The 19,019-nt window shown below is 41.7% G+C and overlaps 1 protein-coding gene across 1 annotated transcript; it reads left to right on the top strand.

The window, feature by feature from the left end:
- Positions 1-508: 508 nt before the first annotated feature.
- Positions 509-3,425, top strand: LOC136513972 (putative RING-H2 finger protein ATL12). The gene has a single exon (XM_066507950.1). The coding sequence runs from the start codon at positions 1,642-1,644 to the stop codon at positions 2,989-2,991; it is 1,350 nt and encodes a 449-aa protein (XP_066364047.1). The 5' UTR covers positions 509-1,641; the 3' UTR covers positions 2,992-3,425.
- The last annotated feature ends 15,594 nt before the right edge of the window (positions 3,426-19,019 follow it).

The raw sequence follows: 19,019 nt of genomic DNA on the forward strand, positions 1-19,019 counted from the left end.
AATGTTGCTCATGGGCTAGTTCAATTTGGATTGAGAAGGAACCCGAGTCATCCATACCCCTTTGGAACTTTGTAATCTCTTTTGTGGATAGTGATATCATTGATCCCATGGTTAAATGAATGAATGAAATTTGCTTAAAAAACTATTTACTATACCTTTTTACCCTCTCCTCTACATTTTCAATCTTTTATTGTTATTCGTTCTTCGCTGCCGTTACTAATGGTTGTTGGTCCGATGATGACAAAACTCTAGAGCGCTCAAGCTGTTGGTGTTTGATGACCGGCAACCCGTCACGGGGGTACCTAGGACGGTGTTCGAAGGGCTTCGGCGTACGGAGAACTCGACAGTAAATGCAAAGAGACAAACGATTTATACTGGTTCGGGCCCTCTTGTCGAGTAATAGCCTTTACGTCCAGTCGGCGTGTAACCTTTTGCGTTGGATTGATTGTATGATTGTTATGGTTAAAAGGGGTGCATTGTACCTCTCTTGATATAGGGGGAGGGTAAGGGCACATATCTTGTCATAGTCGGTTACAAGAGAAGAGTTCTAGTCCTATTACAGAATCTAGCTTTCATAGTAAGCCGACTTGATATAGGGGGAGGGTAAGGGCACGTATCTTGTCCTAGTTGGTTACAAGAGAAGAGTTCTAGTCCTATTACAGAATCTAACTTTCATAGTAAGCCGACTAAGTCCATCTGAATAGCTTGAAGTCCACGGCACCTTGTCTCGCGTCCTTCAATAGATCGTGGGCCATCCCTGGACCGTCACAGGCTAGCTAGGGCAGCCCATAGCCGCCGCACGCCTTGACGACGACGTGTATTATGTATCGCTGGAGGCCCAAGGTAAAACATTCATGCATGAACATGTAGTTAGGCGGTGACCAGCCTAAAAGTCGGCTAGCCTAATTTTTGGCCCATCTTAATTTGGGAGCCTGGCCTAGCAGCAATCTGGAAATGCTTCCACTGAAAATGCTATTACCTTGTTTGGCAGATGAAATTATCCTCACTTCTGCTGGATGTTTAACACTTCTAAAATTGGATTGGGTTGGTAATTGTATTTTCTGGAATTTGTCTTGCTGTCCTCCTTGTGTGTAAAATGAAGAAACCAAGAGATGGGTGGGGTAATGCGTGTGCATACAGCAAGTCAACAATGGTGTTGTTGATGATAGCAGAGCAGAATTTGCCAAAAGTCACGTAGCAGGTGAAGATGACGCCGTGCTTTTCCTTGTGCTCCTAGACAGTAGATGCTACTCCGATATATGCAGGGAATGAGACGAAGAGGAACAAGCTAACAGCACACAGAAAACTACCTACATGGCCCACTTGCATTGGAAGAGATGGGGGGCCCACACACCCCGCTGCCGCAACTGCCCTGCCATTTGCCGTGCTCTGCTGTCTGCCTCTCTTCCTCTTCCTCCTCTCCTCCTCCTCGGCAATGTGCAGTATATCTCGTCTCCTCTGGAGTGCACTGGAGCAGCCAGCAGGCGCGGCCCACAGGCCATAACGACTCACACTCATGTCTTGCATTCCATTTCCATGGCAGCGCCGTCTCCTGTCTCCTCCCGGTCACAGATAGATAGACGCTGAGCAACGCATCCGAGACCGAGAGTCAAAAATCTTTGGGTCGTCCGGGCCAGGGCCATGGCGCTGCCGCGCCAGCAGCTCGCTCTCCTCGCGGTCCTCGTCTCTGCGGCCGCGTGCGCCGCCGTGGCCACAGCGCAGCCGACCACCGACGAGCTGTCTGCATCTCCGGCGGCGGATAACAACAACACGCCGGCGGGCGTGGGCATCAAGGTGTCCTTCCGACCCCGAGTGGCCATCGTGGTGGGCATCTTCACCATGATCTTCTCCCTCACCTTCATCCTCCTCATGTACGCCAAGTTCTGCCACCCCTCCTCGTCTCCGCCGCCGGCCTCGGCGCTGGTGGGAGGCGGAGAGACAGGAGGCAACAATGGCGCCGCCGCCGCCGCAGCAGCAGCAGTCGGAGTCCCCAAGCAGGTCATCGAGTCGCTGCCCTTCTTCCGGTTCGCCACCCTGCGCGGGGCGCGCCAGGGGATGGAGTGCTCCGTCTGCCTCGCCCGCTTCGACGACGCCGACCTCCTCCGCCTCCTGCCGCGCTGCCGCCACGCCTTCCATCTCGACTGCGTCGACCGCTGGCTCGAGTCCAGCGCCAGCTGCCCGCTCTGCCGGACCAGCGTCGACGCCGACGACGCCACGCTCGGGCTCAAGTACCCATCCAGCGCGCGCATCGTCTTCGGCGGCGACGCGCTGTCCTCCGGCCGCTTCGAAGACGCTGCTGCTGCGGGGACAGGGAGCGGACGCGACCTCCTCGACATCTTCGTGGAGCGCGTGCCCGGACCGGAGAAGCAGGCTGGTGATGAGGAGGTGATATCATCGGTGGCGCCGCCGCCGGGGCTGGAGCTGGACAGGCACAAGCACCGCATCATCGTGTCCGACGTGGTGTTCAAGAGCCGGTGGAGCGAGCTCAACTCCGCCGACCTCATCGCGCTCGACACGGAGATGCTACGCTCCATGTCCAGCGGCCGCTTCGTGTTCCCGCCAGATTCCCCTTATTGCCCGGAGTACAGCAACGAGGCCCAGGTCCCCAACAGCAACAAGATAACAGCAGCAGAAGAAGAAGAGGATGGTATCGTGCCGACGATGATGGGGGGCAAGGAGAGGAAGCGGCTGCTGGAGCCTGTCGTCGTGGTGGACGGCCGGCTAGGTGGCGGGTGCAGCAGTGGCTCCGCCGTGTCGGCGTCCGCGGCGAGGATGATATCCTCCGGGGTGCGCTCCATGTCGGAGATCGTGAGCCTGCCACGGCTGCGCGCCGCGGCGAGGGAGCGGCTGTCGGAGGAGGAGAATCGGCGGTGGCTGCCGATCGCACGGCGGACGGCGCGGTGGTTCGCCGGGCGCGCCAGCAGGGGGCAGGAGGAGGAGGAGGAGCACCGAGCTGTCCACGTCATGGCGGCGGAGCATGATGATGTGTGATGGTGAGTAGAATAGGATAGAGAAGAGAAGAGAATCGAATCGAATGGAATGCATTGAATTTGGGATGGGTGAAAAGTGTAAACAAACAAACAGTCAAGATCATCGATCGATCATCAATCAGTACATATAATGATGAAAAGAAAATGATCAAAGACAAGTCAAAATTGAGTTATGGAGGGACGGAGGTCAGCCAACAGGGCAATGCGACCATGCAGAGCACAGCAGCAGCAGGCAGGCCAGGTGGTTTGGTTTGGTTTGTATATATAATAATCTCGATCGGCCAAATAATGCTTGCGTTGTGTTATGACTTGGAGGAGAGAGAGCTAGGACCATGACAATGCACTTGAGCAGCTGCAGCAGAATTATTCATTCCAAAAAAGAAGTGGAGCAACAATGCAAGGTCGTGACGACGCACATGCCTTCTCAACATGCATGTAAACAACACCATAGAATATACTAGAGTAGCATTATGCAATGTAATGCATATGATGTACCCCCTCTCCAGTTCCTACTTAATCAGAGTTGATGATAAGTAATACATGTGCTTGGCTGCTAGCACACCATAATTAAGAAAGAAAGGAAGAATACAACGGTGTGCGTTCATGTTCCAACCTAGCTAGTACTTTATACTGCCTTGCCTTTGTCCACAAAAAATGCAATTCTCATTTTTCGAGAAGACAAGTAATTTGAACTTTGATTAAATTTATATAAAAAGTACTAACATTCAAGATCCAAAATAAATATCATTAAATTTGTTACAGAATATATTGTTATAACAAATTTATTTGGAGACATAAATGCTAATAATACTTACTATAAATTTGGTCAAACTTGAACTACATTGACCGACACGGATCACATAATTGCATTTTTTTTGTGGACGGAGAGCCCTTCCTATTTGGTGTGTTCTTTCATAGGTAGGACCGTATGAGTACACAAATAATCGAGTGGCAAGGATCAGTACTCACTCCGTTTCAGGAAAAAAAAAAGACATCTTTTTTTGGACCCAAAATTTATCCCACAAAATTTGTCATTGTAGCCTTTGACAATCAGTAAGGTTCACATATATCAACTCAACCGTGTATCGTTCCTTTATTTGTAATATGAACAAAATAAGAGGGTGTTTTAGTGGAACACATGGAGGTGTGAATACATGTGTGGCACAAAAGGAGAAAAAAAACTATCTACTAGGATGAACAATAGAGTTGGTAAGTAATAAAGTCTATGACAATCGAATAAAGAAAAAAAAACGTCTCCATGAGAAATTAGAATACGAGAGGTCTTTTGCTAGGATCCAGCTACGACTGTTTTAGATCGACCTCCTTTGCGTTGTTTGTATGTTTAAACTCTTCTTCTTAATACAATGATACACAAATATTTTGTATATTCAAGAATAAAAAAAAAAGAATACGAGTAGATCATGGGAGAGGAACAATGTTAACAAGCTGTGGACAGTATTCGTTCAATAATTCCTAAAATACAACGAAGTAATAAGGATGATAAAGACAAAAGAAATAAAAAATGTTTTAACAATAGATCCATTTTTGGATTGTATCGGTTAGAGACCGAGTACATTGTAGCAAATCAGGGATTTGGCCTCCCTTGTAAGGTAGAAGAACTCAACTGGTCGAGGAAACTCCCTAGCTTTGTGGGTGGGAAGAATATTTTTTTATTAGCCTCAATTTGCTACCACGAGTCGAACGCAATGGAAGCACTACATTGCAAGCCATTCCGCATACATTCATAGTATTATTGTCTATGGTAGCCACCTAATTGCGCGGGCTAAGACATTAGGTCTTGTTTGGATGTACATGTATCTACATCAACGTATGCATATTGAAGTAATTAGAGTGGAATTTAAACTAAATTACATATAAAAAAAACATGAATTGAGTTAGATACATGGACATCCAAATCCGGACTTAGTGGCTGGAAAAAAAGATAAATGTATAGTGAGCTTAAAAAGCCCTTTCGTTCTAAAGTAACAATAACTCACAACTGCTCCGTGGACTCTATAGCTACTCCATCTCAGCTCCTATAAATATGGCAAAGCAGGCCTTGCGGATGTGTTCAATATCTATCTATCCATATATCGACATCAATAGATGCCAATACTACTTACTACTAGAGTACTAGTAGTATCTAAAGTTGTTTCGATCGGATGGTGGTTGTTAAATAGGAGTACAAACAAAAACAAATGATATTAATACGAGCACTCAGGGAGGACGACGCGGTCATCGAATGATAGGCAGACAAGTCACCAAAAAATATACAGTAATTCTAACCTTAGCTTGCAATCAGACAAAACCCATGCAAGATTCTGTCGTGTTTAGTCTGCATCGTCTGGATTATGATTATCTATCTATCGTAGATAGCTAACTACTCTTGATTGATCTGTACTAGCTACTATATTCATACAATGCTATAAGCTGCCGTTGGATGCATGATTGATGCAAACAACTCGATGGAAACAGAAGCTAATGTTACGGCCGGATTTTCATTTCATTCATTCAACCGAAATGGGATTGACCTCTGATCCTCTCCCATTCTGACCAGGGCATCCTCAAAACAAGCAATGGATGTCTTAATTAAACACTACTCCTATCCCTAGGAAAATGTATGAGAGTTCATTGGGTTTATTGGTTGAGCCTAGCACATCTCATCTATATAAGAACTTTAAATTTGAGGCCTTTCACATCATCACGCACTGTTCATCCGTCGTTTTCACAGACCCACGCTAGTACCAAATGTTTTTGTATGTCACAACAGAACGATCAACGTTGCGCGAGATTTATTCAATGACTCTTCATCCGTTCCAATTCATCCTAGAATCGGACTACGTATTTTGTTTCTGTACGCAAGCGCCTTGCTCTTTTGTATGGGCACGAGTTGTCTTGTAATCAGAATCTGCACCACGATCGCGTCATCTTAAAAACTCTCGGTCTGTCCCGTCTATTTCTCTACGTTTGTCATGCCCTTTTTGTTTTTTCTAGATCTAACCCAAAAACGGGATGGGAAACATGAGAGAAATTTTCGGTCCGTAATTGTGGAATCTCCTCTTGAAGCACCATCTTTATCCCTATTTTAGTTACACGTCAAAGCCCAATATACTATTCCTTCGTTTCGGCCCGCTTCTTCATTTTCTATGTGTTCTATTACATGAATGCAGTCGAAGTACTACCTTCGTTCACGAAAGAATGCAATTATGAGAATCGTGTCAGTTAAATTGGCTCAAGTTCAACAAAAATTATAGTAAATAATATTAGTATTTATGTCTCCAAATAATTTTATTATAAAAATATATTCTATGACTAATCTAATGCTTTTTGACTCCAGTCAAATTTTGAACTATTTGACTTCTTCAGGACGAATTCTTTTATGGACGGAGGCGCATAGACTCGTGAGTCTAGAACTACTGAACTTCACTCGGGATTTTGTGATGCCTCTTTTCTTTGTTTCATTGCATAGGATACGTTGATTATTAAGCATTGGATTAATGTATATTTAAATGTGGGATTTCGATATGTTCTGGCTCCTGCCCGTTTCTATAGACCTGCACTTCTCCTTTGCTTTCGTTCCTGGCTATTCTGATCCCGATGACGGTAAGAGGTTTTCCATCTGTTTTACCCATATATATATATATATGTAGTGCCCTATATAAGCTGGACGAATAAAGCTCACGGTGGCAAAGCTGTTACGAGTTATTTGTTGTATACGCAATTCGTCCGACTAATATAGATGATAGATACGTTCATTCAAACGGATGTCAGCGAACGATTCTCCGATCACATTCATTCCCGCACATCTTTGTAAGATAGTGTGATGGCATTTCATTCTCTTTCTCTTTTTGGACAGACGTGGTGGGCGCGCAGGCATTTCATTCTCTCTTTTTTTTTGATGTGGTGGGCGCGGACGTAGGGATCTCACGCGTCCCATATTTTCTTTTTTTTAAGAACCATGTGCACATAACTTAGAGTTGGATAGCATAACTTCGACAAATAACTTAACAATGCCAAGTTATACAATACTATGCTTTTTTTTTCTTTTCAGAAATTAATCATTCGGGAACATAAAAAAGGTTTAAAAACGATGGAGGAGCAAAATAAAAGTAACTTTTACAACCTATGCTATAGAATAAATTCCATAATATGATGCAAACTTCCAAAACCAGATAAATAACAACTTTCATAACTTCCGCAGCGATAGTCTCAGCATCTCTATAATTATGACATTGAGCATATCTATTTCTTTAATTGAAAAATCTGCAAAATATTTTAAAATTTAAAATAACAAATACAAAACAAAAGCTGACAACAAAAGAAAAAAACATAAGCCAATAGAAAAAGTAAGATGACTATCTAACATACACATGAAAACACAAGTTAAATACATAACTCTATCGGATGTCTCCATAGAGACTAAAGACATAACTCTAAACAGTAAGTTAATCAAATAAGTTAGATAGCACACCCATGAGACACAAAAGTTAGACACATAACTCTATACAGTAACTTAATCAAATAAGTTAGGTAGCATACACATGAAAGATACATAACTCTGTAGAATAGAATAAGTTAATCGATTAAGTTATACGAAAACTTATAAACACATAGTTATGAAACACAACTCATTTAGAAGAAGTTATTAAACACAAAGAAATGAACTAACTTTTAACTTTTACCAAAAGTTAGGAACACAAAAGTTTTTAAACACGAAAGAACGAATTAGTTTATAACTTATATCAAAACATAGAAACACAAAAGTAATGAAACATAATTTATGTGTAAAAGTTATCAAACACAACTTATGTACATAAGTTACTCTATAAAACTTATGTACATAAATTATTCAATACAAGTTGTGTGCATAAGTTATGTTATAAGTCATACTTATAAGTTATATATTATAAATTATGTGTTATAAGATAATACACATAAATTACTACTAAAATAAAATTCTTTGAAACATACGTAAGTAGGGTCTAGTTTTGTTCATTTCGTCACGTAGAGCACACTGGTGCAGACATAATTAAAAATGAATACACAATTCAGAAGGTTATAGGATTTTCAAATAAATGTTTCGTTGCGGCTCGTTCGTTAGAATAGATTTCGGTGAACGACCGTAGGAATGGAATTGTTGATGTCATGTGTAAACCCTTGCCTAAAGATTTATCTTTTTGAGTTTTTAGGACGCGTTTGGTTGGTTACCCAACCACGCCAAAATACGCCACACCTCCACACCGCACATTCGGCAAGTGTTCGAGTGATTCCCACAGATGGCACCGCAGCAGTCTTCCAACATCCTGTAAGTTATTTTTTTACGCCACGAGTTACCAAAAGTTTGACAGACAATTTCAGCGTACGCGCCCTTAGCCCCACGTTGGTCTGCCTTTGTTATAGTGCCGCACGTGAGAACTGGACGCCTAAGCCCACTCGTAACGGAAAAGCAGCAGGCTGAGAAGAGCGTGCAGGATTCATAAAAAATAGACGAAAAATTAAAGACCAAACGTCCTTCAGCCTGTTCGCTTGCTCGTAAACAATCGTAAATTTCCAGTCAGAAACAGTGTTTTTCTCTCACACCAAACCAGCCAGCAGTAAATAATCCACGATCGTTTACGGCCTCCCGAACAGGCTGCTTGTACGTTACTATGCGACATACAATTTGTTAGATGGTACTGGTGTCAGTAATAATAAGTTAGCTGTTTTATTAGATTTAATTAGTCTTAATCTAATATTAAATCAAATAAATTTCAAGACAAATAATAAATACTGATGCAATAAAGAATTAATCATGTACTCCCTCCATACTAAAAATGAAGTCGTTTTGGACAGCGACACGGTCTCCAAAGCATAACTTTGACTACTTATTTTTATAAAGATATTTATCAAAAAGTGATATATGTAAATTCTTGTGAAAGTATTTTTTAAGACAAATGTATACATATGGTTTTCACATTTTCAAACTCAACAACTTAAAAGTTATTCATGATTTATATTCTCAATGTTTGATTTAAGCCCTGTTCAAAATGACTTCATTTTTTTTAGTATGGAGGGAGTATAAAAATTTGGATATCGATTGATCTTAAATAGGTGCTATTGTGCGTGCTTGTTATGAGTTTATGAAAGATGGAAGGCGAGCCACACGTCAACACGCGAGTCACAACACGAACGGTCTCGATAACCAGGAGATGACATGAGCGGTATGGCATTAACAAAGGTTTTACAACTCCAAAGCCAAAGCGAGAAGTGTGAGAGTAAGAAACGACAACTAAGAGACGATAGACTAGCTATGGACGAACGTGCGGGGAGAGAGTGTGAGACTGAAGAAATAAATTTACAACTTTTATAATGTTAGCCATAAATATTAGTAAACATGCTCATGCATTACGATACGACATACAATTAGTTGCGCGGTATTTATGCCAATACAATAAGCTAGCTATTTTTCTTAGATTTAATTATTTTATGGCTCAACCTTAAATCAAACAATTGCAAGCTAATAACGAATGCTCGTGTAACAAAAGACCAATCTCGCATAGGAAATTGATAAAAAGAATGACTCAACTTAAATGCCAAGTTATTATGTATACCTGGTGTGAGTTTAAAAATAAAATAAAAGACGAGCTACACTTTTACCCAGACAAGGGGGGCATGCTCCTCCGCCAGGAGCGCCGTCCACGTCGCCCGAAATTCCCACCACCATCCGATCTGTCATCGTATGGCCAAGATTGCTTATAGCCGCTTCCGTTAGAATCAACTTCTTATAACTCCTCGTCGTAGTTGCTCTGGCTAGCTTCTGCAGCTTCTCATCAGGACCCCAGCCACTAAATATATACCTGGCTCCCACTTCACATTCCCTCATTCCAGATTCTTCTCCTGGATTCCTCCTCTCTCCCCATCGGTCTCTCTCTGTCCCGACGCACGGAGGGGCGACAACGGCACCGCCGGATGCGACTGCTGTGCGGCGGCGGGCGCCGCCCTCCTTCGCCTCCTTCTCCTCCTCCGTCCAACCTCGGCTGCCTCTCACCTCCGTTTTCCCCTCCCCTTTCTCTCTCTCCTTTCCTTTTGATGGCGTGACCGACCAAACCCTAGCTGCGCCATCGATATCCTCGTATGGAGGTACGACATCCTCTATCTCTCTCTGACCCTTTCACTTTCCATGCTCGTGGAGGTTGGTCGCGATTGCGGGTGTCCTGGTTGCACGCCCAAGATTGTTGGGATAGGGGTTATGGTGGTTTCAGAAGACAGATTTGTCTGTACCTTCTTTGTCTTTGGGGAGGAAATATATAGTCCTCGTCATAATTTATAAGTATTCTTCTATCTGCAGCATGGACTTCTTCCAGTTTCATAGATAAGTGTTTCTAAATGCGTTTAGTATTATATGATTTACCTTTAGTTACCAAGTGTTCTTCAATCTACAGCATGACCGAGTGATTATTGGTGCTGTAGCATAATTTTGATGCTCCTATGTATGAGACTGAAGTTTCTTTTCAAATTATATGTGTATGTGTGTGTTTGCTTTGCCCCTAATAGTTGTTTTCATGATATAGTACCCGTTTTTATATGTATAATCTATTTATTTAGCATGATATGTCAAGCATAAATTTCATAATTATATCTTCAACACAATGATATTCATTAATAAATAGAACGTTTGAGACGGTGCTTATGCATAATTTATTTACCATGGATGTGTCAATAACAAATTCCTTAATTATTTTCAATACAATGAGCGTTATTAGTAAATAGAATATTTGAAGAGAATATTTGAAGTAGTGCTAATTCCCGGTGCTGTTTTTTATACGTGTTTTTTATGTGGATAGGTTGTGGTAAATCTCATTCCTTTGGAAACCAATGGAGCTACAGGCAATATATATAGGTGTGTGTAGCCTTGCTAAAGTATGTTCAGTTATTGTTGATTCTTAGATATCTATTGCACTCCTTTTGGGGTTTTTTATACTATACACATTACTATGGATCTTGCTTCTTGCCATGTCAAGAGAGCAGTTAAATGATAAATATCTGTTCCACTTAACTGTTGTTTCTAGAATTTTATGCCATCAATTTAGGTGTGCTTCCCTAGATTTGTGTATCTATGATAAAAAACAGGTCACCCTCCATGTGTACAGCCACATCATGGCTGTCAACTAAATTTTTTTTCTCCCATATCAGGTTCATGTTGCTGTCATTTTTATCCAAAAGTTTGTCCATTGTTGTACATCTAGCCCCCCCCAATTTAGCTTCTTGCCATGTGAAGAGAGCAGTTAAATGATAAATATCTGTTCCACTTAACTGTTGTTTCTAGAATTTTATGCCAACAATTTAGGTTTGTTTGTTTACTTAATAATTTAACTTATTGTGCCTATTTATTGTTGTCTATGCAGCTCACATGTAGATAAATTGTGATGTGCCGTGTAGGCACAATATGAATACTTTATGTGCGGTATCTTTCTTGCATGCCTCCTCCTTCTGTTGTTATTTGTTTTCTTTTCCTTTTTCACAATGCTATTTCTGGTTACATGTTACACAATGTTATTATTTCTATATATTTCCTTCATATTTCAGCTCGACTCATATTTCTTTTAGATTTCAGCTAGGCTCCTTAAAGAGGTACATTTTCCTTCCTTTGTTTTCCAGTGTTAAAGAGGTGTATATTCCTTCCTTTGTTTTCTAGGGTACGCTTCATCTAACTCAGACTATAAGCTCTTTTTTACATTTTAGCTACTCTACTCAAACAAGGTATATGTATATATAGTGGTTCTTTGAAGTTCGAATATATGGTACCATCTACAATTCTAAAATATTTGAGTCTAAGTACATTTCACACTATGAGAATGAGAAGCAATTTCAAGCCCAGGCAATTCCAATAATTACTGGTCCTACACACAAAAAAGAGGTTCAACTCCAATCGATCAACTATTTAGTCCATTGCATTTACTTAAAAAAGTTGGGACTCTTATCTACGATTGTCTCCATGTTACTGCTTTTTATTATTGGACCACAAACATTATTTCTTTAGTTCTTTTCATACACATCAGTTCATTATGTTAATGAAGGTCAATGTCGTCCTATCCATATTTTTAGGTTCATCAAGTGTCTGGGCAGCACAGGTAAAAAAGATTCAGCACATATTTTCAGGTTCATTCCTATCATATTGTCTCAATTTGGTTAGTTCATGGTTTCATCTGTGATTCGTATTTATTTTGGTGGGTTCAAGTTTGATTTCATACATGTTCAATATTGAGAATAGTGCTTTGTCGTTTCTACAGTTTTGTAGTGAACAGAGTTTTCCTTAGAGAGTCAAGATTCATAGTTTTGGAGTGAGTTCGTAACAAATCTTTTTGCAGGATTGACGCTGCGGACAAAGTCAAAGGCACTACCTGTTGCCTTGCCACGCTTTGGTCTGGTATATTTTTCCCTACCTGCAAATGTTATTCGAATTCATATATAATCATCATATCTTTTTAGCTAGCAATAATGCATTCCGTTTAGTACCAAATGTTTAAAGCTCACAACTACCGATGGATTGGTTGCAGTTCATTTGAAGATTGGTTGTTCCTTTACAATGGCAAGGCCAATATAGATTAACCTATTGTCATTACTGCAGGTCCTGGTAGAAACCTTGCGTGGAGTTTTTTTTAATGCTTAGATTATTAGCTCATTTTGTTGTTCCTCCAGATTAACTAAATCTGCAATAAAAACACTTGCTTACATGATGCTGCTGTGAATGAAAAATTGGATCATCATACAATTAGCTTCCATCTTCTTGAGAAGCAATCTATTCCAATTGGACCGTTTCGATGGTTCACTACGGTGCCAACAATGACTATGCACAGCCGTGTTGGTTTAAACTATGAATCTATATAAAAAGTTCATAGTTTATATGATCTGATAAACTGTTGACATTCTCCCATATGACTATGCACAGCCGTGGTGGTTTGCAAACAGAAATGTCACTAGGAATTACTATTATTTATGTCGCAGTTTTCTCTGATCTATATAGGCGCTGCAGTTGTATATCCTATTTCTATAGCGCTTTCCACTCCATTTTTTTCATTTCTTTCTACTTTGGTCAATTGGTTATTCCTATTTTTTTGGCATCTCTTTCTACCTACTCTGTTTTGTGTATTTTTGAGGCACCAATGACAGTTGCCTGCTTACTTGCTTATGATCACTGCCTGCGAATTCCTGCTAATCGCTAATTGGGTTTGGGTACTGCGATAATATTGCCTGCTGAGGACCTTGTCGACAAGATCACAAGACCAAACTTAGTGGATATCCAGGTGAGTACAGCCATCAACTTCTATATGTTGTTTCTCCATAGAAATATGCTGCTTGGGTGCGATGCGCGCTTTCCTACTTAGCTTCTTCTTGACCGATGTTCCCATATGATAGTCATTGCATAAATAAGATTATCCATTCACATTTTATTTTTAGGTACAAAGTAGCTGATGGGTTCTTAGGCTAACACTTTATTCTGATTGCAGGTGTGTGCCACTTCATATATTTGATTATATGTATAGTTATCTCATGGACACAGCCTATCATGGCCAGTAATACTTGCCTGCAGCAGTCTTTTTTCCTTTGAATTATGTTTTTAAAATAAGACTGGTTTTGCTATTGACATGGCAAATTTTCTTTTTCTCGGTTTTGATGATCTTGGTCCACATGACTACTAGCCCTAGAAGGTGTAGCTTTATGGTTACAAAAATGTTGCTTCATTTTTTCTATAGTGACTCTTTTTTTTTTGCTTCCAGCATGATTCAAATTCAGGTACTTATAACAGTTGTTATGCCTTTTCATAGTCAACGTTGATTTTCTTGTGTAGTTTCCCTTTGTTGATATATGTAGACTGACTGTTAATGTATTCTTCTTATATACATATATAGGAGTAGGCCATGTCGGGTGATATTGTAGGTTCAGAGGTAGACACCAAGGGTCAGCACATACGGCAAGGTGCTGTGTTTGTCAGATAGGACAATGCCATTTCTGCAACAGTTTTAGATTGCTACTGTCTAGCTTCCAATTGGAAGAACAAACATATGACTTCACAAAACGATCTGACAAACTGACTGTGATATTTATTCTTTGCATTCAGTTCCAATTCATCTTGTGGTTCGTACTAATTAAGAGAAAAGAAAAAGACAGTTCTTCAGCCAATACAAATGCATGCTGAGGGTTGTTTCTAGGAACACTAATTATTTAGAGCCCTGTGAGTAGAATAAAAAATCCTTTGTTCTTTAGGTTTCAGAGAAGTACATACTAAATTTAAATTTAAGGGTTATTTGATTGTTCCCCTGTTTCAGTGATCTTTTGGTGGGCATACGTTCACCTACGTTGCATTGAACTGAGATTGTTTTGCTCCACAATGATATCTGCTTCCAATCTATGGTTAATTTGTACTCGTACTGCTTATATTTTTTCTGAATATTTTTTGCTTCTTTCCTGCACAGGTTGGTATTTCTTCATTTTGTTGCGTACTTGCATTATTAACAGTATTTGTGTCTCCACTCCATGTTGGATTCCTTCATATGCATGTCGCTTGTTGCTACCTTGTGAGTCATTTAGGCTTCCTCTCATTTATGTCAACCTTTTTCTATTTTCCCATCTATTTATGCCTGCTGCTTGCTGAGATCAGTGCTGTGAAATTTTTACTCTCCTCAGATGTCTTCAGCTAATGTCACCTTCTTTGCTTTTGTCCCTTGCTTTTTCGGACCAGGTAGGTACTGCTATAGCCATCCATGCTTTTTCGGACCAGATAGATCCTGCTATATTCATGTCGTCGATATTTATCTTATTCATATGCGTTCGGCTAATGTTACCTCTTTGCTCATGTTTTGAATTGGAAACAGCAGCCCACACGGATGCCCCACCAAATTTGCACTGAGCTTAAGCATAGTGTGGTAGTTTCCAAGGTACAGTGCCTTTATGCCCCTCATATGTTACATGAAATGCGGATGTCGTAACATAGCTCAACTCTAAAAAATCGATTTTAGTTGTCACTGTTGGATTTATTATGGGCTAGGCCCATTTATATATTCAATAAATCAATAACTCTATGGCTTGTAATTGTGAGTATCATTATTTGTACCGGATTGGAAGTTAAAAGGACGTTGACTCAACTTAAATGATTGGAATTAATCCGTTTAATTTGAGAGGTTGAAAAACGGACAAAGGCGTGCCACACGCGCGCGAGCGCTGCCGCCGCCACCGGCCGAGCCAGGCTCGGGCTCGGGCTCGGGCCGAGCCATGGCGTGGCGTGGCGAGGCGAGGCAGGCAGGCGGGCGGGCGTGGTGTGTTAATTTTTAGCACCCACTAACTCGACCTGACTCTTGATCTCCTCATCTCGTAACTCTGCGCGCACGGAGGAGCGAGAGGGTAGGTGCCTCCGAAGCCCTTGTCGTTCGAGACCTTGCACGGGGGATCGGCAATTAGGTTTTTGGGGAGCGTCTACGCGACTGCCTAAGAGTCTCCGTCTCCGTACGTCGTCTTCTTCCCGATCACCGGCGTCTCCTTCCTCGAGGAAACATTTTCTTCTCCTACAGCATGTCGAATGCTGGAACTTCGGAATTGCGGACGGGAGGGTATGATCGTTTCATCTTCTCTCAGTTTGTTTCATATGTCCAGTCTTGCCGTTTTATAAGATGTCTTATGTCTGTTTCTGCCAAATATATGCTCTGCGTATGTGTTTTATTTTTACAGTCATGTTGCCTCATATGTAGCCTTATGCTTGTTACAAATATGAGATATATATCATGCCAGTTTCTCACTGTTATGATTCATGAATCAAGTTCATATATTTTTTATCTTCATATGTTTCACATGATACATGATCTAGCATGTATTTTCACCATGGATATAATCGATATCATGATTTCAATGATTAATATTTCTTTATATGTCATCATCATGCTGTTAAATTATGGAATTAAAATGACATGGAAATTGCCTATTATTCTAACAGTCACCAGATCTGGGTCAATCACTACATTGTTCTCCATGTCATTGATGTTCATTTAGAGACCAAAGAAAATCATGACATACCATGTTCTAGGTTTCTTTTTCCACTCTTGCTATCATTACCGTTTTTAACCTTGCATGTTTGACAGTGCCAAAAGGTGCATTGGAAGACTTTAGGCAAATGTCATGGGTTAGTGGCTTTATATTGAGAAATGTGTGCTATCCGTGTGGAATATCAATTAGAATAAAACAGTCATAGAATCTGTAACTGTTTTTCACTGATACAAACTATGATTCATTTGTTATGTGTCATTTGTTTCTAGGTCTAGAAGATGAGCTGGCAGAATACGTGGACAACAGATAGCGTTCCAAGTTGCTTCCAGTAATAATTGCCCACATACTGTTCCAAGCTATGTCCAGTAATAATTATGGCCAGGTATGACGCTTTTTTTCTTCCTTTCTCCCCTTTTTGTGACTTCTTAGTCTGTACGCATCTTTCTCTTCAAACTACTATGAGGGAATTATGAATGCAGTTATTTTTGAATAAATGCAAAAGCCAAGGGCATGATGCAAAGAAAGAATCCTATATCGTTGGATAAAATATACCCAAGCCAACCAAGTTCAACATCTTTATCTGCGGACAAGAATCGTGCCATTGAACCAGCGGTGTCTGATCATGAAAAGTGTGAGAAGAGTGAAAGTTCCCTTTCCGGTAGATTCTCTAAGAGGTTGGCGTCCATTTTCCTTTCTGTGTTGCCACTGACAATCTAGGTTTTTACTGAAGGAGTCACTACAGGCTTCTCCCATTGCTAGGTGTTCAGATCTGGCTAGGGTCAAGTGCAGTTCATGAATCATATGTAAATCCCTCCTGGACAAGGCAACCATCATTCATGAACATCAAAGAGTAACAGGTACCCCTCAATTTGCCTCCCTCCGTTTATTTCTATCCAAATTCCAATTTCGCTCAACCTTCTCTTGCAAGCATATATGCACACAATTGATCGGAAGGTTATTTTTGAGATGTCTTGATTTGAGTGCACACGATTTTAATAGTAGATCATTAGATACATGTGTTCCAATAGCCTTAACAAGGTTCTGAGAAAGATTAATCTGGCAGGACAGAGGATGTGTTCCATGTGCATACTTCCCGAAAGGAGTCCATCAAAGGATCGGATCGTATGATTCATTGTTTCCCAACTGATACCAGGAGGATCAAATGAAAGTGCAGATTAACCAATTTTTTTTCTCCATATCAAATACTTGCATGTTAGCATCAGGGCTTGGATTGCGAAATAACAGTTTGGTTCAGAAAATTGGTTGTGTATCTCCAGTTTCCTTACATTGAGTTTTATCAGTTGTTAAAATTTCAGATAGGTTCACAAACTATTTACTCTATCTACAGCTGTTCTTAATCTATATTTGGCTGTGTAATGTTACCAACTACATACCTGTCTATTTGACTGTTAACTCGGTTGTACATCGAATGTTTCAATATATATTTTCGACTATGAACTTACCTATCCCTACGAACGCGCGCAATGGCGCGCGCCTTTCACTAGTTCATATACGTGTGAGAGATGCATACGAGCCAAGCAGGTCAGGTCATGGCACGAGTATTGTAGTGCCAACGCAGATTTTACGGCTCTAAATTTAAAGCGAGAAGGGTTAAAATGAGATACCACAAACCGATGAGAGATTGATACCGTTTAGCTTAAAGATGGCAATGGGGACCCATGACCCGATACCCGACTGGTATTTACTCCATTAGGGTCTAAATATGGACTAAACACACTACCCACGGATACGTAAATGGACCAAACCCTTCACCCATCGGATACGTGGGTATGGGTATGTTCCAGCAATCCCCGTACCCGTTTACCCATGGGTGAAAAATACTAGGCCAAAAACTAAATAAGCCCACCAGCCGATGTAATACCCTAGGTTCACCCGCCGGTCCCGCTTGGCAACTTGGCCGCTAGAGCCCTCGACCACTCAAGGGAGGCTCGACACCTGACCTCCCGCCGCCGAAAAAATAGGCGCGTGAGTAAAGCGCGTCGTTACCTAGTCTCGGTGCTGGCAGCCTGGCACCGCAATCACCACTCACCAAAAAAAATGCCGCCGCCAAAAAAAACTACGCCACCCACCCACCCCTTGTGACCTCGTCTCGGCGTCTCGCGTATTCGCATCGCATCGAAGCGCCAAGAACTCGCCACGCCATGCCGACGACGAAGCAACTCGAGCAAGAACGGTGATTGCCCTGTTCCCCTTCCCCTAATCCCCTTCATATCATATTCTTTGCAAGCACTGTAGAGGTGCTCGGCCCTCCGCGCTCCTTTGCCTCTTTCCCCCGCACTAACCAACTCCTTCACTCCGGCGTCAAGGGATTTCGTGGAGGTCTTGGAGGATGGTGTCCACCTGAAGCCACCCAGATCTCGAGCTCGTCGACGCCGTGAACACTCTGAAGCTACAAGATCCGGAGGTCCAAGTTGAAGTCGCCGCCGACGCTCCTGCAGCGGATCCAAAGAACGGCGCCGGCGCCGCCAGTACTCTTGTATCCAAGCCCAAGAACGGGAACGGCGCCGCTCATACATCCAAGTCCAAGAACACCACCACCAAGGAGAAGAAAAGGACCAGGGTTACTGCGGTCGTGGAGAAGACGAAACAAAAGGATAGCTGACCCCCTCTTTCTCTGGCTTCATCTCGGGAAGGTGCTGCTGCTCCTTTTGGCCGCCGCTCCTCTTCTGCAGCCACATCTTCGGGTGGAGGTGGTGCAGTAACTAATACTCGGCCTCCTAGTACTAGCCGCAAGTTGCTGCAGCCACTGATGTAAGTAAACCCAAGAACAATAGTGCTAGTGCCAGATTGTATTTATTATGACTATATGCTTCTTCTAGTTTAAATGAACCAAAGCATATCCTGCCATGTCTGTCAAACCCATCATATCACCATGTCTTTACTTTCAGGTTTTATTTATTGGCATGCCTAAATTTTTTATTTCATCTTGACATACAAAAACATTTTACTATGGATATCATGACAATGCATGCATATAGGCAATATAGCATTGCA

The sequence above is a fragment of the Miscanthus floridulus genome, chromosome 16 (assembly GCF_019320115.1).
Source record: "Miscanthus floridulus cultivar M001 chromosome 16, ASM1932011v1, whole genome shotgun sequence".
NCBI lineage: Eukaryota > Viridiplantae > Streptophyta > Magnoliopsida > Poales > Poaceae > Miscanthus > Miscanthus floridulus.